Raw genomic sequence first — 20,568 nt, forward strand, 5'->3', positions numbered from 1 at the left:
TGGCTCTGGCCAGCTCTCTGGGGAGCTGACCGCCCCCCTTTGCTTTGGGCCTGGGAGTCCCTTCATCCTCTGTGAAATCTCAGCGGCTGGCTCTGCGGGACGCCCTGAGGGGCAGGTAGGGGCACACTAGCTCGGCCCCTGACGGTGTGGGAGAGGCGGCTGGCCGGAAGCCTGGACAGCCCAGGGAAGCTATGTCCCCACCCACTCCACGCGGCCGGATCCCACCCACTGCAGCCCCTCCAGCCACCCCCTCAAGGTGCAGCTACAGCTGGCCGGTTCTGAGCAGGTGCCCACAGCCTGCCCCCACCCCGGCCAGGAGAGGCCCAGGCCCAGGGCAGCTCTGAAGGAGTGGGATTTGTGCCCTCAGACGGGGCAGAGAAAAGGGTTTGAGGGCACAGAGGGGAAGGAAGCTGGAGTGTCCATGCACCCCAGACAGGACAGACTGGCCGAGGGGGGCTGGAGACGGCCACCCCCCATCTCCTGGGGCCGCCTAAGAGCCCCCAGACCCCCGGCCTCTGGCCTGGGCCTCAAGGGCACAGCCCTGCCCACTCGCTGGCCCCTGGCACCCGAGCTAACCCGAGCCTTGCGCGAGGTCTCTCTCCCAGCCCGCCCTTCGCCTCCTGCTGCCCCCAGCTTCTCAGCCAGTGTAACCATTCTCAGGCCCCTGTCCTGGGCCCCCTGGCTCAAAAGGCATAGTGCCCACAGCAACCTGCCCACCAGGCCCTGTCCAGGCCCCCAGGTTGTGAGGGTCAGAGGTGAGTGTGAGATTTTGGAATGGCTTCCCGAGGCTCTGCCTGAGCCCAGGGCTGGAGGCCACATCCCACAGGGCCTGCCAGGCCTTTGCCTCCCCTTGCTCCGGGGCATCCGGCCCCCTCCCCAGGAAGGATGGGCGGGGTCTGGTGGGGGCCACTGGGCCAGGGTGCTCCAGGCAGGCAGGCCAGTGCTCCAGGGAGCAACCTGATCGGAGCCTATCACAGTGGGGTCTGTCCCAGGCGGCCAGGCCAGTGCTCCAGGGAGCAACCTGATCGGAGCCTATCATCAGAGGGGGCATGTCCCAGGCGGGCAGGCCAGCGCACCGGGGCGTCTCAGGGGCATAAAGGCACAGTGGGAGAGGCCACCCCAACCCTCCTGTCCTGCTCCTGAGCCCTGTGCCATCGACAACAGCCACCTTCCAGGATGCTGCAGACGCTGCTGATCAGCGGGACCCTCGCCCTACTCGCTGCAGCCCCAGGCCAGGCCCAGGTCCCCATCCAGGCTGACTTTGATGCCAGCCAGGTGCGCATGGACATGCCCGGGCTGGCAGCCTCTGTCTGACTGCATTCTACCAGATAGGCCAGAGGGCTGGGGGAACCCAACCCAGCCCCCACTCTGGTTCAAGCTCAGCTCAAGGGGACCAAGCCCGCATCTGTCTGCCCAGCTGACTTGGGGCGGGGGGCTGCAGAGGAGAGTGGGCCCCTCAGCCCCTAGTCTGACTTCTGTCCCCACCACTTGTTGGGCCGCCAGCCAGATGAGTTGCAGCTGCCCCCCAAGTTCGACTCAGGTTTGATGTGGCAGCCAGGGCTGCCCCCAGCTCGCCCCGTCCCCCTGCAGTTCCAGGGCCCCTGGTACGTGGTTGGGGCGGTGTCGGACGACCAGAGCTTCCTGGATGCCAAGGACAACATGAAGATGCCCGTGGTCTTGGTGACCTCCTTGGCCAACGGCAACCTGGGCATCAAGTTTGGGTTCCCCACGTAAGTGATCCCAGGAGTCCCACCTTGGACTGGCTGGCCTTAGGCCTGGCCAGCATGGGGTCAGGTGGGAGCCAGGAGGAAGCAGGGGTACGCCCGACCCCAGAGCCAGGCCCGCCCATGCTAGGCTTCAGGGCTGTCGAAACAGCAGCCCCACTCACCTGCTCCTCAGAGGGGCCCCACCTGAGCGTGTGGGGGAGCCATGTCCGTGTGTGTGCGCGCGTATGCACGTGTGCCGGTGTCTCGAGGGGCGACGGGGAGACCCTACAGGCCCCCCGTCCCCTGGCTGTGTCCCTCTGCCCCAGGGTGTCTCCTCTCCTGTAAGTGAATCATAAAGCACCCATGTGATCAAGCGTTGATCTGATGGGAGACAGGTGGCCCTGGGGCAGTTGGCAGCAGCTAAGTGGCAGCTGTTTTTGTCGCGGTCGGGCAGCGTCTTCAGGACACCCAGCAGGGCTGGGCGGTGGGCAGGGGCTGCAACTCAGGCCGCTGGGGTCCCCTTCCCAGGCCCGATGGCGGGTGCCAGGAGACAGACAGCACCTTCACCAAGGGGACCGTGGACGGGCAGTTCAGCAACGAGGGTGAGGCCTGCGTGTCGCGGGCAGTGCTGGTCGGGTGGGGGCAGTGGCAGGGCCAGCTCGCGGGGACCGTGGGGATGGGCAGGGGGCGTCCAGGCCGGCGCCCAGCTCAGCAGGCTCCCACGCGCCCCCAGCTATGGCCCAGACCGACATCAGGGTGGCTTTCACCGACTATAAGCACTTCGCCGTCATGTACTTCGAGACTCAGAAGGGGGGTGTAAAGAACATCTGGCTGCAGCTCTACGGTGGGTGACACGTGGTGGGAGACCCACCCACCTGAAGAGCCGCACTCACACCACCCTGGCCCCATCGCGGCCTTCCTCTGGGGTCACACGGGAGGTCTGGTCTGCGGTGTCCCCGTTTGCCTTCCCAGCCAGCCCCGACTGGGAGGCAGGTGAAACCAGCATCTCCCAGTGTCTCCCTGGGCCCCTCCCCAGTCCCGCCCCACCGCCCACTCCCCCTCCCAGCCCTGCCCCTCTGCTCACCGCGCCCCTGCTCTCAGCCCGGGCCCCAGAGCTGTTTCCTGAAGGAGCCCAGAGGATGCAGCAGCTGGCACCCAAAGTGGGCCTGAACCCCAGCCAGGGCGTCCTGCTGCCCAAGTCAGGTGAGCACCATCTCTAGGCCGCCCAGCGCTGCAGGGGCAGAAGGACCTCCGACTTAGACTGGGGTTTAGGGGGTGCGGGAGGCCCCAAGGCTCACTCCTCGGGCGCTGGACGCACAACAGGAGGGCCAGGGAGGGAGGAGGGGATCACAGGCAGGGGAGGGGCTTGGCCCCTCGGCGGAGGGTCCGGGACCTCTGCCCCGGGGAGGTGGGGAGGGGGCGCCGGGCGTTTCCTCAGGATCCGCTCTCTTCCACAGACCAGTGCGCGGAGGTCCTGGCCTAGGTGAGCGCGAGCCGGCCTGGACCACAGCCGCCCAGCGCCCGGCAGACTCGGGAGGCCCCGCCCACACATCACGGATGCCCCGCCCACCCTGGAGGCCCTGCCCACCCTGGGCAGGGCGGGGCGGGAGGGGCGCGAGCCCCACCCCAGCGGGGACCCAGCGCAGGAGCTGGAGCCGGGCGGGGTTGGCGGTGCCCGCGGCCCAGCCCTCCTCGAGGAGCGGCTGCCTCTCCATCCCACCCCCAGCACAATAAAGAGTCTCCACAAGCCGGCGCCGCGCCTTTCTTGGACGTAGCGGCAGAGGGGCCGGGTGGGCCGCGGCGGGGGCGCCCCGCGAGAGGGGCCGCCTGAGAGGAACAGTGTGCGGCTCGGGCTCCATCCCCACCGGGGCGCGCTCCGCAGCTGGTTCCGGGGGCCTGGAGGGACAGGGCAGGACACTTGCCCGGCAGCCCAGCCCACCGCCTGGGCAGAAGTTAGGCCCGAGAGAGGTGGCTCCTTTGGTGGCCGGACAAGGCGTCTCAGTGGCTTCCTTGAGTCCCCCTCGGACCCCAGGCGCCAGGCCAGGGGTGCAGACCTGCAGCTGCCCGAGAACGAGACCCCCGACCCACGCCCGGTAGGCACCTGGGCTCCTCGGGCCCCGGGTCCCCCCCACCGGGTCCCCCACACCACAGCCCGGAGGGTCGCCCACACCACAGCCCCGGGGGTCCCCCCACACCACAGCCGGGGGTCCCCCACACTACAGTCCGAGGGGTCCCCCACACCACAGCCTGGGGGCGCCCCACACCACAGCCGGGGGGTCCCCCACACCACAGTCCGAGGTCCCCCACACCACAGTCCGGGGGGTCCCCCAAACCACAGCCTGGGGGCGCCCCACACCACAGCCGGGGGGCCTCCCACACTACAGTCCAAGGTCCCCCACACCACAGCCCAGGGGGTCCCCCACACCACGGCTCTGGGGGGTCCCTCACACCACAGCCCGGAGGGTCGCCCACACCACAGCCCCGGGGATCCCCCACACTACAGTCCAAGGTCCCCCACACCACAGCCCGGGGGGTCCCCTACACCACAGCCCGGGGGTCTCCCCACACCACAGCCGGGGGATCCCCCACACTACAGTCCAAGGTCCCCCACACCACAGCCGGGGGTCCCCCACACCACAGCCCGGGGAGTGCCTGCACCGCATCCATCCTAGCCTGCCCTCCAGCACCCCACCTCCCTGACGCCTGCCCACAGATCTCTGTCCTGCCGTTATGTTTATGAGGGAAATAATGCTGTCCTTTCACGGCTGGCCCTGAATCATTTCAGGGTAAAACGGCATGACATCTGTAATGTAACTCGTTCAGAAAACAATCGCGCAAGATGTAAACGTGTCAGAGGTTGAGCGTGGTCCCCGGGTAACAGTTTGCTATGCTACTCTTTCTGCTCTTCAGCTGACTAGATGTTTTTCAGTAGAAACACAGCCCTGTCCTACCAGACTAGTGTTCTCCACCTGGGCCCTTCCCGCCAGCACGGTCACTGGGAGGACGAGCCCCCACGTCCAGGGGTCCCAGACAGCCCCTCACCCCTGCACACCTGGCCCCCACCAGTGCCACTGCTGCCTGGCCGGCCTGCCAGGCTCTGGCCCGCTGTGGGCACCACAGGGGCGGGACCTGTCCCGTCTGCCCCTGCCCCCAGCCTGACACCTGTCCCGCAGAGACGGGCAGTAGGTGGGAAGGCGCAGAGAGCCAGGCCCTCCCACCAGAGATGCCAGCTGCCCACGAGACAGGCATCTACGGAGGGACTGACGATGAACCAGTTTCTATTCAGCGTGCCCTCCGCCAGCTCCCCTGGTCGAGACGCACAGCTTGTGGGAACTTAGCTCTGCAGCCAGGGAGCACACCCAGGGCCCCGGCAGTGAAAGTGACAGGTCCTAACCGCTGGGCCGCCAGGGAATTCCCAGTTGATCGGCTGGATCGTTGGTTGGCATTCGGCTTCCACACAGACTGAGAAGACGGCCTGGAAATCGCCTACGAGCGGGGACTCACTGTGGGGCGGGCTGGGGGGCCGCCTCTCCAGCAGGCTCTCGACCCCTGCCTTCCCCGCTCACTGTCCCCTCCAGGGTCCCCGGGAAGGGTCTGGCGTGAGGAGATGCAGCCTGCGCTCACGGCCTTCTGGACCCAGGAAGGGCCACGCCCCTGGCGCCTGCCGATGGGCCCAGTCCTGCACGTCCCGCTCTGGCCACAAGGGGGCAGCCCTCAGCCATCTGCCCACCCGTGCCAAGGCTGCAGGTGTCACGGTCAGCGCGCCACTCCTCAGCCCACAACTGGCCCGTGGGTCCCCTCAAGAGAGTAAAGGCCAAAGACCTTAGGTGGCCAACAAGGGCCCCCTCCGCTGACCCCACCGGTGTTATTGCAAAGAGCCAGGTCATTGGGAAAAAGGTTGCTCCACGCCTAAGCACTCAGGAGCCTTCAGTTTCAGCCTCTAACCAGCCTTTCCAACATCCTCCCAACCCCCAGCACGGGCCGGAGGAATCACAGGGGCTCCTCCCAAGCCTCCTCCTAAACCTCCTCTGTGTTTTTGGCCACGCCACATGGCATGTTCCCCCACCAGGGACCAAACCCATGCCCCCTGCATTGGAAGCACGGAGTTCTAACCACTGGACTGCCAGGGGAGTCCCCCAACCCTCTCTCTCTCTATTTTTTTCTTAAACTGTGTCTTTTCTTTCTTTCAAGCTCTCCTTGTTAATCAGCTTAGATGGGTTATTGGTGATTTACATTGACCATAGGAATAGAAAAGTTTTATCTGAGCTAAACCGAGGACTGTAGGGCAGAAGGCCCAGATTTAAGAAGCACTTGAATTGTGCTCCCCAGGCTGCAAAACGCGGAGGGACGTTTATACAGGCAAAAACTGCAAAGATACAGAAACTGTCAGGAATCAGGGTTGAAGCTGACAAGGAGGAAGGCTGTTTGTAGAGCAGGAATCAGTGGGGCCCAAAATACAAAGTTGCAAGGAGAGGCCTTGAGACCATAAGGTCGCAGGTGGGAGGACTAGCAAAGCGCAGTTGGGGATGACCTTGAGTCTGATACAGTTTAAAAACTCAAGTTCCCAGTGAGGCAGGAGCTGTCTGAAACCACACCCGCAGTGGCCCCCCGGGTCCAGCGTGGATGCCTGCGCCAGTTTTATCTTGTCAGAACAGCAAACACCAAACATGACGGGGTTACACTTTCTCAAGGTCCGAAGACAGATTAGCAGGTGCACAGCCAGTCAGCGGGACCTTGGTGTCTGGGGAGGGAATCTCATCTTCGAAGGAATATAGCACTGTCGCTGGGGAGGAAGGGGCAGGAGGTGGCATTTATCCCTGTATTCAGAGTGGACATTCTAAACAATCAGGTAATGCATTTCCCCCTCCCTCCTCAGTGTGTTAAAGCAGATACACAGTTAATGTTCAACAGGCCATAAGACAGGCTGCTCTAATTAGCATAAAGTTTAAGTCAAATTCCGTATAATCCAGAATCACTCCCCCATGCCTTAATTCTTGCATCAACCATGTCTCCCCAGAGTGCGTGTTTAATTCTCTCCGGCTCGAGTGTGCTCTTCTGCATCCACTGTTCTAAGACACAGACTTCAGAGGGGAGATTTCTGAGCGCCTCCTCCGACCCGTTCTGTTACTTGACTCTGACCTGAAGAGATCTCCATATGTGCACGCTCCCTGTCCCGAGGGACACGATATCCAGGAAGGGTCCTCCCTGGCATCAAGAGGAAAAGTTGCTGAATCTGGAAAAAAAAAAAAAAAAAAAACTGCGGCTTGATCAGCAATGCTTTCAGAGAGACATCTCCAAAGGCGGAAATGTAAAGATTAATAAATAGAAACCATATTTAAAATGGAGTCAGGAGGTTCCATATTAAGAAGTGGCAAGAATACACAGAAGAACTGTACAAAAAAAGGTCTGAATGACCCAGATAACCACAAAGTGTGATCACTCACCTAGAGTCAGACATTTGGAGTGTGAAGTCAAGTGGGCATCACTAGGAACAAAGCTAGTGGAGGTGATGGAATTCCAGCTGAGCTATTTCAAGTCCTGAAAGATGATGCTGTGAAAGTGCTGCACTCAATATGCCAGCAAATTTGGAAAACTCAGCAGTGGCCACAGGACTGGAAAAGGTCAGTTTTCATTCCAATCCCAAAGAAACGCAATGCCAAAAAATGTTCAAGCTACCTCACAATTGCACTCATTTCACACGCTAGCAGGGTAATGCTCAAAATCCTTCAAGCTAGACTTCAAACGTATGTGAACCAAGAACTTCCAGATGTACAAGCTGGATTTAGAAAAGGCAGAGGAACCAGAGATCAGATTGCCAATATCCTTTGGATCATAGAAAAGGCAAGAGAATTCCAAAAAAACATCTACTATTGCTTCATTGACTATGCTAAAGCCCTTGACTGTGTGGATCACAACAAACTGGAAAATTCTTAAAGAGATGGGAACACCAAACCACCTTCCCTGCCTCCTGAGAAACCAGTATGCAGGTCAAAAAGCAACAGTTAAAATGGGCTGATTCAAAATTAGGAAAGGAGTACATCAAAGGTGTATATTGTCTTATTTAACTTATATTGAGAGTACATCATGAGAAATGCCAAGCTAGATGAAACTCAAGCTGGAATCAAGATTGCTAGGAGAAACATCAATAACATCAGATATGCAGATGACACCATCTTAGTGGTAGAAAGCAAAGAGGAATTAGAGACTGTCTTGATGAAGGTGAAAGAGGAGAGTGGAAAAGCTGGCTTAAAACTCAACATTCAAAAAACTGTAATCATGGCATCTGGTCCCATCAGTTCAGTTTAGTCTCTCAGTCATGTTTGACTCTTTGTGACCCAATGGACTGCAGCACACCAGGCTTCCCTGTCCATCACCAACTCCTGCAGCTTGCTCAAACTTATGTCCATTGAGTTGGTGATGCCATCCAACCATCTCATCCTCTGTCACCCCCTTCTCCTCTTGCCTTCAATCTTGCCCAGCATCAGGGTCTTTTCCAATGAGTCAGTTCTTTGCATCAGGTAGCCAAAGTATTGGAGCTTCAGCTTTAGCATCCGTCCTTCCAATGAATATTCAGGACTGATTTACTTTAGGATGGACTGGTTGGATCTCCTTGCAGTCCAAGGGACTCTCAAGAGTCTTCTCCAATACCACAGTTCAAAAGCATCAATTCTTTGGCACTCAGCCTTCTTTATTGCTCAACTCTCACATCCATACATGACCACTGGAAAAACCATAGCTTTGACAAGATGGAACTTTGTCGGCAAAGTCATGTCTCTGCTTTTTAATATGCTGTCTAGGTTAGTCATAGTTTTTCTTCCAAGGAGCAAGCGTCTTTTAATTTCATGGCTGCAGTCACCATCTACAGTGATTTTGAAGCCCAAGAAAATAAAGACTGTCACTGTTTCCACTGTTTCCCCATCTATTTGCTATGGAGTGATGGGACCAGATGCCATGATCTTCATTTTTTGAATGTTGAGCTTTAAGCCAACTTTTTCACTCTCCTCTTTCACTTTCATCAAGAGGCTCTTTAGTTCTTCTCTTTCTGCCATAAGGGTAGTGTCATCTGCATATCAGAGGTTATTGATATTTCTCCCGGCAATCTTGACTCCAGCTTGTGCTTCATCCAGCCTGGTATTTCACATGAAGTACTCTGCATATAAGTTAAATAAGCAGGGTAATAATATACAGCCTTGATGTACTCCTTTCCCAATTTGGAACCAGTCTCTTGTTCCATGTCTGGTTGTAACTGTTGCTTCCTGACCTGCATACAGATTTCTCAGGAGGCATGTCAGGTGGTGTGATATTCCTATCTCTTTAAAAATTGTCACAGTCTGTTGCAGTCTACACAGTCAAAGCTTTTGATGTGGTCAATAAAACAGAAGTAGATGGTTTTCTGGAATTATCTTGATTTTTCTATGATCCGGTGGATGTTGGCAATTTGATCTCTGGTTCCTCTGCCTTTCTAAATCCAGCTTGAACATCTGGAAATTCTCAGTTCACATACTGCTGAAGCCTGGCTTGGAGAACTTTGAGCATGACTTTGCTAGCATGTGAGATGAGTGCAACTGTGTGGTACTTTGAACATTCTTTGGACTTCCCTGGTGGCTCAGATGGTAAAGCGTCTGCCTACAATGTGAGAGACCTGGGTTCAATCCCTGGGTTGGTCAGATCTCCTGGAGAAGGAAATAGCAACCCACTCTAGTATTCTTGCCTGGAAAATCCCATGGACGGAGGAGACTGGTAGGCTACAGTCCATGGGGTCACAAACAGTCGGACACGACTGAGCAACTTCACTTCATTTTCACTTTGAAGATTCTTTGGCATTGCCTTTCTTTAGGATTGGAATTAAAACTGACCTTTTCCAGTCCTGTGGCTACTGCTCAGCTTTAAAATTTGCTGCCACATTGATTGTTGCACTTTCACAGCATCATCTTTTAGGAATTGAAATAGCTCAACTGGAATTCCATCACCTCCACTAGCCTTGTTTGCAGTGGTGCTTCCTAAGGCCCAGTTGACTTTGCACTCCAGGATGTCTGGCTCTCGGTGAGTGATCACACCATCGTGGTTATCTGGGTCATGAAGATCCTTTTTGTATAGTTCTTCTGTATATTCTTCCCACCTCTTTGTAATATCTTCTGCTTCTGTTAGGTCCATACCATTTCTGTCCTTTATTGTGCCCATCCGTCTTGGCATGAAATGTTCCCTTGGTATCTCTAATTTTCTTGAACAGATCTTTAGTCTTTCGGTTCTATTTTTTTCCCTCTATTTCTTTGCATTGATCACGGTCCCATCATTTCATGGCAAATAGTTGGGGAAAAAATAGAAAATAGTGCCAGCTTTTCTTTACTTGGTCTCCAAAATCACTGCGGACGGTGACCGCAGCCATGAAATCACAACAGCTTGCTCCTTGGAAGAAACAGTAGGACAAACCTAGACCGCGCATTAAAAAGCAGAGATGCGACTTCGCCAACAAAGGTCCGTGTGGTCACAGCTGGGGTTTTTCCAGGGGTCACGTATGGATGTGAAAGCTGAGCAATAAAGAAGGCTGAGTGCCAAAGAATTGACGCTTCTGAACTGCGGTGTTGGAGAAGACTGTTGAGGGTCCCTTGGACTGCAAGGAGACCAAACCAGTCAGTCCTGAGGGAAATTAACCCTGAATATTCATTGGAAGTTCTACTGAAGCTGAAGCTTCAGTATGTTAGTCACCTGGTGTGAAGAGCCAACTCATTGGAAAAGAGCCTGATGCTAGGAAAAATTGAAGGCAAAAGGAGAAAGGGGCAGCAGAGGAGTCAATGCTTAGATAACATCACTGACTCAATTCAATGGACACGAGTCTGAACAAACTCCAGGAGATAGCAGAGGACAGAGGAGCCTGATGTGCCGCAGTGGGGTTGCAAAGAGGTGGACACGACTTAGCGACTGGACGACAAGGCGTTGGTGATGCCACACTCACACCTCCCGGCCTGATCATCTAGACTAGACTCTTGCAAGCACAGCAGCTTTCACTCACCTCCATCAGACATACAGTCATGTCAGGAATTACGTGAAAAAGGGGAGGCCCCAGGTCTCCTCCAATCCTGCCCTGCCCCAATCATCTTGGGAAGGGCTTTTCTACCCTCCTGAAATGCAGGGGTCATCCACGATCCATCCCCTCCTCCCTGCTACCTCTCTCCAACTCCACTCTGAGCCCCGGTCCCACCTGCATCAGCTCTGCCCTAGGAACTCAGCAGCCCTCTACTATTCTCCCTGCCCCCCTTGCCTTCACCCCTGAAACCCTTGATCCCCCCGCCTCATGACATTCAACATGGGCTTTATACACAAAAATCAGAATGGCCACTTCCATCCCACTCCAGCTTAAACCTGCCAACAGCTCCCCACTCTGCATTCATTCATTTGTATATTTATTAAATATCTCTATGTTCCAGCCATTAGAAAACACCCTGATGCTGGGACTCAGGGCAGGCAGAGAAGGGGACGACAGGATGAGATGGTTGGATGGCATCACTAACTCGTTGAACATGAATTTGAGTAAACTCCGGGAGTTGGTGATGGACAGGGAGGCCTGGCGTGCTGCGGTCCATGGGGTCGCAAAGAGTCCGACGTGACTTAGCAACAGAACAACAAAAACGTGCCACTGCAGTTCAGTTCAGTCAGTCACTCAGTCGTGTCCGCCTCTTTGCGACCCCATGAATCGCAGCACGCCAGGCCTCCCTGTCCATCACCAACTCCCAGAGTTCACTCAGACTCACGTCCATCCAGTCAGTGATGCCATCCAGCCATCTCATCCTCTGTCGTCCCCTTCTCCTCCTGCCCCCAATCCCTCCCAGCATCAGGGTCTTTTCCAGTGAGTCAACTCTTCGCATGAGGTGGCCAAAGTACTGGAGTTTCAGCTTTAGCATCATTCCTTCCAAAGAAATCCCAGGGCTGATCTCCTTCAGAATGGACTGGTTGGATCTCCTTGCAGTCCAAGGGACTCTCAAGAGTCTTCTCCAACACCACAGTTCAAAAGCATCAATTCTTTGGTGGTCAGCCTTCTTTACAGTCCAACTCACATCCATACATGACCACAGGAAAAACCATAGCCTTGACTAGACAGACCTTTGTTGGCAAAGGAATGTCTCTGCTTTTGAATATGCTATCTAGGTTGGTCATAACTTTCCTTCCAAGGAGTAAGCGTCTTTTAATTTCATGGCTGCAGTCACCATCTGCAGTGATTTTGGAGCCCGAAAAAATAAAGTCTGCCACTGTTTCCACTGTTTCCCCATCTATTTCCCATGAAGTGATGGGACCGGATGCCATTCGTTTTCTGAATGTTGAGCTTTAAGCCAACTTTTTCACTCTCCACTTTCACTTTCATCAAGAGGCTTTTTAGTTCCTTTTCACTTTCTGCCATAAGGGTGGTGTCATCTGCATATCTGAAGTTATTGATATTTCTCCTGGCAATCTTGATTCCAGCTTGTGTTTCTTCCAGCCCAGCGTTTCTCATGATGTACTCTACATAGAAGTTAAATAAGCAGGGTGACAATATACAGCCTTGACATACTCCTTTTCCTATTTGGAAACAGTCTGTTGTTCCATGTCCAGTTCTAACTGTTGCTTCCTGACCTGCATACAGATTTCTCAAGAGGCAGGTCAGATGGTCTGGTATTCCCATCTCTTTCAGAATTTTCCACAGTTTATTGTGATCCACACAGTCAAAGGCTTTGGCATAGTCAATAAAGCAGAAATAGATGTTTTTCTGAAACTCTCTTGCTTTTTCCATGATCCAGCAGATGTTGGCAATTTGATCTCTGGTTCCTCTGCCTTTTCTAAAACCAGCTTGAACATCAGGAAGTTCATGGTTCACATATTGCTGAAGCCTGGCTTGGAGAATTTTGAGCATTACTTTGCTAGTGTGTGAGATGAGTGCAATTGTGCGGTAATTTGAGCATTCTTTGGCATTGCCTTTCTTTGGGATTGGAATGAAAACTGACCTTTTCCAGTCCTGTGGCCACTGCTGAGTTTTCCAAATGTGCTGGCATATTGAGTGCAGCACTTTCACAGCATCATCTTTCAGGATTTGAAATAGCTCAGCTGGAATTCCATCACCTCCACTAGCTTTGTTCGTAGTGATGCTTTCTAAGGCCCACTGGACTTCACATTCCAGGATGTCTGGCTCTAGGTCAGTGATCACACCATCGTGATTATCTGGGTTGTGAAGATCTTTTTTGTACAGTTCTTCTGTGTATTCTTGCCATCTCTTCTTAATATCTTCTGCTTCTGTTAGGTCCATACCATTTCTGTCCTTTATCAAGCCCATCTTTACACTCGAGAATACAATGGCGAATGACACAGACAGCAAGTCCTCCCTTTGTAAACCTCATGGTGAAAATGGGCAAGAAAGAGAATAAATAACCGTATTAGTAACCACTGCTGAAAGACTACCCCCAGCACTCAGCGGCTGAAAACAGCGTGCATTGTCTGCCTATTTCTGAGGGGCCAGAAGCTGGCTGTGTGCCCTCTGGTGGGGGCTGTGTTCCCAGCAGAAGGCTCCGCCGGGAGATAGTCGGTGTCCGGGCTTCTCCACGCTGGGCCTTGGTCCTTTGCCACCTGGCTCCTTGTGCCATGTTAGCAATTCCAGAGGAAGACAGAAGTGACAGTCCATCACTTCTGGCACATTCTATTGGCTATCTGCGAGGGACTCCATCCAGCGCAGGCTCAGGGGAGGGGTACCCAAAGGTGCAAAACTAGGAGGCACTTGGCTGGGGGCCATCTTAGAGGCTGCTGTCACCACACGTAAATCAGAAGACGCTTTGTATAGTGACAAGCTGAAAAACAAGTAAAAACAGAGGAGAGAGGACATGGGATGTTGGGCAGGGTACTGAAATCAGGTATAAAACAAGAGAAGGCCTCACCGGTAAGGGACCTTTGTGTAAAGACCTGAAGGAGGGTCTGGGGAGGGGGTGCCAGGCAGAGCAGAGACCCAAGACAGGAGCCTGGCAGGGAGTAGGCGGGGGGTGGGGAGGTTGTGAAACAGGATGCAGCCAGCAGGGCAGGCTCAGCTGCAGGCATGTTTGAAATCCATCAGGACAGCTTACAAACCCACCTGCCAGCCACCCTCCTTTTGCCTCGGTCCTGTCACCCTGGCCTCGCAAAGCCCGGAGCAGAGCTGTTCTCTGTCCACAGCAGGGTTTCTGCAGAGGCCGCCCCCTCTGCCTGGTGCCCCCTTTCCTGGAGTGCTCCATTCCTCTCTTCTTCCAGGTCACAGCTCAAAGGGCACGGGGCACGACCTGAGGACTTCATGCTTCATTGTCCATCCCGTGAGCGCTCCCCAGCTCTAGGAGATCAGAGACCCGGCTACTGATCAAGGTGAGCTACGGGCCGGGACAACGCCGGCAAGGAAGAGGGGCTGGCTAAACATGGCGGAGCGAATGAACGAGGGGCGGAAGGCTGGCGCGGGTTATCATACTTTATTCTGTTTTGTATTTGACTTGTTCCAGTTGACACAGGAAGAGGGGTGCGGAGGCTAGGGGGAGGCCGCAGGGACCAGAGAAGGGGGGTCAAAGAGATCTGAGCCCAAAGTGGTGGCTGGAGAGGCCTGCGCCCCCTCAGGGCTTGCGCCAAGGGGGGAACCCCGGACTCAGCGGGGACAGGGGGCGCGCAGAAGGGAAGGTCCAAAGAGGCCCCCAAGTGTGCGCCGGGGGCCAAGCCCCAGACGGTGACCAGGTTCGGTGAGAGGAGCCTGGTAGCCCGAGCCGTGCTTGCGGCCCTGCCCCACGGCGCAGGCTCCGCCCCGGACTAAGCCCCGCCCTACGGTGCAGGCTCCGCCCCGGGCTAAGCCCCGCCCCACCCGCCCCGATCCGGAAGCCTTTTGCCCGCGCAGGCGCCCCAGGTCCCGAGGCGCCGCAGATCGGCGGGCGCCCCGGGCCCGCAGGCGCCCCAGCCCCGGAGCCCTGCCCGCCGGATCCCTCCGCCCGCCGAGGCGCCATGGTGCCGCCGCCTCTCTGCACGCTGCCGCCGGGCCCCGGACCCCCGCGCTTCGTGTGCTACTGCGAGGGGGAGGGCGGCGGGCCCGGGGAACGCGGCGGCTTCAACCTCTGGTGAGTAGCGGGTCCCGCGGGGCTGCGAGGGGGCGCGGGCGGCTCGGCCTGACTGCCCCTGCCCCGCAGTGTGACGGACGCCGCGGAGCTCTGGAGCACCTGCTTCACGCCGGACCGCCTGGCGGCCCTGGTGGGTAACGGGGCTCCTGGGTGGCCGGGAGGCCCCCCGCACCACACACCTGCAGCGCGGACCGCCTGTGGGCTCGCAGGGGGCGGCCTGGAATTTCCCGGAAGTACCTGGGCACCCTTCCCACGGCCCTGCAGCTGCCCCAGGAGGCCTGGTCTTGCGGATTGAGGGTGTCCCCAGAGACTGTAGGGTCTCAGGCCCCTGATGACCAGCCCTTGTGCCCTGTAGAAAGCCCGTTTTGGCCTCAGTGCGGCTGAAGACATCGCCCTCCGATTCAGGTGAGCCTCTGAGCAGAGAGGCAGGGTGGGTGGGGAGCACTGGATGTGGCCACGGTACTCAGCCCCCCTCCTTCCCCAGGGCAGCCTGCGAGCAGCAAGCTGTGACTCTCACCCTGCAGGAAGACAGAGCGTCCCTGACCCTTTCAGGGGGCCCCTCGGCGCTGGAACTTGACCTGTCCAAGGTGCCGGGCCCAGAGGCAGCCTCCAGGTTGCAGACACTGACACTGGGCTTGGCGGAGCGTGTGTGCAGCTTGGAGCGGCGGCTGGCAGGTAGGTGGGGGTGGGAACCCCCGACCTGGGCTCACTAAGGTCCCCCAGGCCGGGCCTGCATTCCTGCTTTCCACCCCCCAGCTGCTGCAGCGGAGGAGACGGCCACCAGCCCCAGGAAGAGCGCCCGGCAGGCGGGGCCTCGTCTCTTCTTACCAGGTAAGGCCTGTCACTTGTGACTCGGGTTGGGGCCGCACTGACTGTGCTGGAACTCAAGAACAAGCCTTAAAGTCCAGAGAGAGGCTCTGTCCTTGTGGTAGGGGGGTCGTGGGCCTGGGGTCTTGCTGGACTCAGCCCCCCCCTCCTGTTTCCCCAGACCCAGATCCTCAGAGAGGTGGCCCCGGACCTGGGGTCAAGAGGCGGTGTCCAGGGGAGTCTCTCATCAACCCCGGCTTCAAGAGGTGCCTCCCCGCCCCCCATCCCTCCTGTGCCCAGGGTCCAGCATGGACCCTGCCCACCCCTCCACACCCCACAGCGTCATCCCCTCTTCTCTCCCAGTAAGAAGCCGGCAAGTGGTGTAGACTTTGATGACCCCTGAAGGCACCACGGAAAGTGTGACGTCAGGACTGTGCCTGCGAGGAGAGGGCAGGGGCGGCCCCCAGGACCTCCTGCCGGCACCTGCCCAGCCTGCTGCCAGGCCGAACAAGGCCACTCCTCTAGCCCCTTCCCCGTCAAATAAACAGCTTCATCTGGCGAAAGTCATGAGGTCATGGCCAGATGCTGGCTCCCGGGCCCGCGGGAGCCGTGTCAGGCTCTGCGTTTCCTGGTGAGACTGCCCACCTCTCTAGCCCTGCCCACCTGTCCCTGCTCCGCACGCCCAGGAGCCCAGCCGGCTGTGCAAGGGTGGGGCTCTGAGAGGCTAGAAACCTTGTTCCCGCCCCAGAGGGCACATGCCTCAGTGATGCAGACCCCACACGATGGCCAGGGAGGTGGGGGGTGGTCTGTCTGCGCCTGGGCAGAGCTGAAGAATGTGGGGCCCGCCCTCTGGCCCGGAGTTGCCCAGACGGGGCTTCGCTCTCCACCCTCCCCAGCCATCCTGCCGCCCCACCCTGGCCTGACTGGTTTGGGAGCCCAATCCAGTCCTGCCATCCCCGAGGAGTAGGGAGATGGACCGCACCCCGCCCACCGGCTTCTCTTGTCTGTCCTCGTGGGCTGTTGTCTGGAGTTGAGCGGCCCAGGGTGGGCGTTCGGTAGTGGCAGAAACTGAGGGCCTCTGGTCCCTCCGATGCCCCTTCGCGCTCACTGGGGCAGAGGTGCCTTTATGGGGCTGCAGACGAGTGGGCAGGTGGCGGGGGGCGCTAGCGGGGGCGCACGACGGGCCGGTACGCCGCCAGGATCTCGGCGCTGTGGGGACACGTGTACTTGAACTCCTTCTCCTGCAGGGCGCAGTCCAAGTAGCGGCGGAGGCCGCGCAGCTCAGCGGGGATGGGAGCTTGGCGGAAGTGCGCGCACACCGTCTGCGGGCGAGGGGCGCCGTCAGGGTCTCCTGGCGGGTCTGCCCGCCCCGCGCCGCCCCGCCCCGCCCCGCCCCGGCGCTCACGTTCACGACGTGCAGCTTGGGCAGCAGGCCGCAGTCGGCCAGCGTGAGCTGATCGCCGTCCAGAAAGCGGCGGCGGGACTCGCGCAGCTGCGGCTCGCGGCCCAGCTCGTGCTCCAGGGGCGCGCGCAGGTAGCTGTCCAGCTTGGCGAGGGCGCGCAGCAGCTGCTGGTACAGAGCTGAGAGCGAGGGGCCCGGTGAGGACCGGCCAGGGCACCTCTCCCCCCACCCTCGCCGCGCCTCCAGACCCTCACCGTCGTCCTGTGCGGGCACTGGGTTCTTGATGAAGGCGGAGAACTTGTGAAAGACGTCGTTGCCCGCTGCGGTAGACTCCCTGTATCTGGGCGCCAAGCTGGGGAATCTGGAGTGGGAGGGGGTTCGAGTCAGAGCCCGCTGCCCCTTCCCGGCCCGCTCTGCCCTTACTGGGCTCTGCCCCGGGGGTGGCCTGTCTGTGGGCCCCTCTGCGCCCGGCCCTCACTCTGGGGGCCCCAGCGTCTCCTCCAGAAACTCCTCGATCTGCAGCGTGTCGGTTTTGGCGTCGCCGTCGCAGAGCAGGATGGGCAGCTGGGAGCCTGGGGCGAAGTCCTTCAGCACCTCCGGGGACCTGTGGGCATGAGGCAGGGCGGGAGGTGGCTGGCAGAGGAGTGCGAGGTCAGGGTCCCGGGGCAGGGCTTACCTGCGGGTGTCCACGGTGGTGAGTGTGAAGGGCACGCCCTTGAGAAGCAGAATCATGAAGAGCCTCTGGCAGGAGGGGCAGTGGCCCACACTCTCGCCATCCTCGCTGGCCTGGAGTGGGGGACACGGGGCTGCCAGGGCAGGGGGCACACCCAGGACCCCTGTGGGCTCTTGCTGCCCAGAGGCCAGAGCAAGCCCAGGGCTCCCGCGCTCTCAGGCACAACCTCGACAAGTGGCCGGTGAAAGCCCTTGACTTGGTCCCTGGGAGGAGGGGTCTGCGGAGCTGCCAAGGGCCTGGAGGCTGGGCAAGGTGCCAGGATGAGGGGTGCAGGGGTGCGACCCTGGCTCTGGGGCCTGGCCCCTTGACCCTTATCTTCAGAGCCTGGGCAGAGGCCAGGCCCCTGGGCACCAGGCCCTGCAGGCTGGTCATAAGGGTGGGTCGGGCCAATGGAGCTGTTTTCTGATTCATCCTGTCCAACTGGGCACCTTGCTGCCCCGGGCTCCAAGGGTGGGAGGAGGCCAGGACCTGGCAGTCCCTTCACAGGAATCACAGATCTGGGCACTGAGGGGGCTACCTGGCACAGCCCCTGAGCCCCGGCCTTGGGCTACCTGCCTGGCACAGCCCCGAAGGGGCTTTTTTCCCAGGAGAATGGGGCCACCGCAGCCCTTTTGGGGATGGCGCTCTCTCCCTTCTAATGCACCCCCGCCCCCAGTTACACAGCCTCCACGAGACAGCCTGAGCCCACCACCTCAGGAGACACTGCCGCAGACCCCCCTCAGCCTGCCCCAGAAAGTAGAGCCCCACAGAGCACCCGTCCCCGGGACCTCCCCCAGCCCAGGCAGCCTGGCACCTTGACGAAGAGCTGGAGCTTGCCGGCCTCAGCCATGGTGGGAGCCGCGGCAGCAGGGCCTGGGCGGGCCGGGAGCGTTCTTTAAGGTTCTCCGAGCGCCCCGCCCTCCCCAGCCCCGGCCCGCCCTGTGGAGTCACCTCGGCCGGGAAGCCTGCCAGGCTCTTGCGGGGCGGGCACGAGGGAGCTCGGAGCGGACCGAAGCCCCCAGGGCTCCCCGGGGAGGGAAGGGGCCAGAGTGGTGGGGGAGGAGGCAATGGACTGGGCGGGGCAGCTCTGGGTCAGGGTCGGCCCCGCCCTCCAGGGGACGCCCCGAAGGCCAGGGAGCGGGGGAGGTGGGAATAGCCTGGCCACAGCCTCAGTCTCCCCACCTGCCGACCAGGGCGCCACAAGAGTGGGAAGCCACTTGGAAGGGACGCCCCCTTCCCACCTGTGAGCTGTCCCCGGGGCGCGCCCACCCCACGCCCCTGCCCCTCCCCTGTGCGGTCGAGGTGTGTTGCTCCCGGTTCTTAACCTTTGAAAAGAAGAGCTCTTGGTGTTAGAAGCCACAAGTTTCTGACCCATGGGAACCGCCCTCCCCTCGGACTGGAAGGAAGGGCCAGAAGAGGCTGGGGGTTGGCAGCCTCCCAGGTGCGCGCGCACCTGCCCCGTACAGGCCGCTCGCAGCGTCTCCCGCCCGGGGCGGGGCCTCGGGGCCGGGCTGTGGAGGCGCCGCGCCGCCTGGTGGCCACCGTGGGGTCTGCACGCGCCTTCCTCCAGGCCCAGGGCCCCGCCCCTACCCTGCCCGGGCCCAGCCTGACAACCCCTCCCCAGACCCAGCACTGGTCAGGGCCCTGGGCACAGGCCCCGCTACGAGCCGGGCTGACCTGGACGTACTGTGGCCTCGGGGCCTGGGCCTCCGACCGTCTGACACCACCATGGGCGGCTCTGCAACCGCTGGTAGGGGGTCACCAGCTGGTTTCCTGCTTCCTGTCACACAGCCCATCCTGGAGGAGGGCCCGGACCCTCCACACCTGGACCTGCTCACCGGATGGCCTGTGTGTAAAAACACCCTCACACGTCCATTAGGAAAATGGTGCAATGAACAGGTGGCTCAGAATAAAGGAAATAAAACACCCAACAGCACACACGAGGTTTCATCGCACACTTATTTCAAGAACAAATCAGAACAAGATAGATAATGGTTTGTGGTTCAACGGACAGAAATGTGGCAACCATGTTCTTGGCAAGGATGTGGGGAAACGCACTCCTGGGGATGCCCCTGGTAAACGGCAGTGCCTCTGGGACGTCCCCGTAAGTACACGAAGGATGAATCAATGGTCTGCAGTCCCCCGGGGGTGGGAGCCTGGTGCAGGATGGAGGGCAGGTCCCACTAGCCTGAGGTTTCCTGGTGTTATGGCTGCCCCCTCTGAATTCACAGCCCCCACCCTCAGAATGTGACTGTATTTGGAAATGGGGGTGATCAAAGTTGAGGTCATGGCAATGGGCGCTAGCCCCATGACTGTGTCCCCATAAAAAAGGCAGATATGGACACCTTCACACACTCAGACGGAAGACCCTGTGTGGAGCTGGAGGCAGAGAGCCAGGCGATGCTCCTACAAGCCAAGGACACCGGAGACGGCCAGAAGACCCCCAGCAGCTGGGAGAGCAGGGAGCTCTGGAGGATCCCACCTGCCAGCACCTCGACCTTGAACTTCTGGCCCCCGAGGGTGAGAGAGTAGGTGTCTGGTGTGTAAGCTGCCTGGTCGTGGTTCTCTGTTAGGGTGGCCCTAGCAAAGCAGGCCAAGTGGGAGAGAGAAACCCAGCAAACGGAAAGCACCGCGCGCTCGCGCCTACGGCTCTGAGCATGCGCGTGCGCCTGCAGTGGCCTGGGACACGGGAAGCACAGACGCGCCGCCCGTGCTTTCTCCGCCTGCGTCGTCTGAACCGCCTACCACGTTGTGTGCCAGCCTTAACAGGACCACAGCCTCCCCGCCGCCCCTGCCACATCCGCAGAGCAGCCGCCGGAGGGGCCGTGGAGCTGCCCGCCCTGCCCCTTCAGGGCTCGCGAG

At 59.0% G+C, this 20,568-nt stretch overlaps 3 protein-coding genes across 4 annotated transcripts; 2 read left to right on the forward strand and 1 right to left on the reverse strand.

The window, feature by feature from the left end:
• The first annotated feature begins 32 nt into the window (after window positions 1-32).
• Window positions 33-3,453, forward strand: LCNL1 (lipocalin like 1). The gene is made up of 7 exons (XM_027556913.1): window positions 33-115; window positions 1,165-1,275; window positions 1,591-1,730; window positions 2,235-2,308; window positions 2,440-2,550; window positions 2,808-2,909; window positions 3,164-3,453. Exons 2-7 carry the CDS (start codon window positions 1,177-1,179, stop codon window positions 3,187-3,189), a joined length of 552 nt encoding a protein of 183 aa, XP_027412714.1. The 5' UTR covers window positions 33-115; window positions 1,165-1,176; the 3' UTR covers window positions 3,190-3,453.
• A 10,683-nt stretch (window positions 3,454-14,136) lies between these two features.
• Window positions 14,137-19,433, reverse strand: CLIC3 (chloride intracellular channel 3). The gene is made up of 6 exons (XM_027556917.1): window positions 18,521-19,433; window positions 17,671-17,780; window positions 17,473-17,598; window positions 17,249-17,355; window positions 16,998-17,173; window positions 14,137-16,914 (listed from the first exon to the last, which is right to left on the reverse strand). The coding sequence occupies exons 1-6, from the start codon at window positions 18,554-18,556 to the stop codon at window positions 16,756-16,758; spliced, it is 714 nt and encodes a 237-aa protein (XP_027412718.1). The 5' UTR covers window positions 18,557-19,433; the 3' UTR covers window positions 14,137-16,755.
• Window positions 14,569-16,155, forward strand: PAXX (PAXX, non-homologous end joining factor). 2 transcript variants are annotated; one of them, XM_027556919.1, is made up of 7 exons: window positions 14,569-14,785; window positions 14,855-14,915; window positions 15,141-15,190; window positions 15,270-15,460; window positions 15,542-15,616; window positions 15,774-15,858; window positions 15,956-16,155. In XM_027556919.1, the coding sequence occupies exons 1-7, from the start codon at window positions 14,673-14,675 to the stop codon at window positions 15,993-15,995; spliced, it is 615 nt and encodes a 204-aa protein (XP_027412720.1). In that variant the 5' UTR covers window positions 14,569-14,672; the 3' UTR covers window positions 15,996-16,155. The 2 variants fall into 2 exon arrangements, with proteins under 2 accessions (XP_027412720.1, XP_027412719.1); XM_027556918.1 differs by lacking the exon at window positions 15,141-15,190 and having other exon boundaries at window positions 14,589-14,785; window positions 15,310-15,460.
• Window positions 19,434-20,568: the final 1,135 nt, after the last annotated feature.

Source organism: Bos indicus x Bos taurus, chromosome 11, assembly GCF_003369695.1.
Source record: "Bos indicus x Bos taurus breed Angus x Brahman F1 hybrid chromosome 11, Bos_hybrid_MaternalHap_v2.0, whole genome shotgun sequence".
In the NCBI taxonomy this organism is placed as follows: Eukaryota; Metazoa; Chordata; class Mammalia; order Artiodactyla; family Bovidae; genus Bos; species Bos indicus x Bos taurus.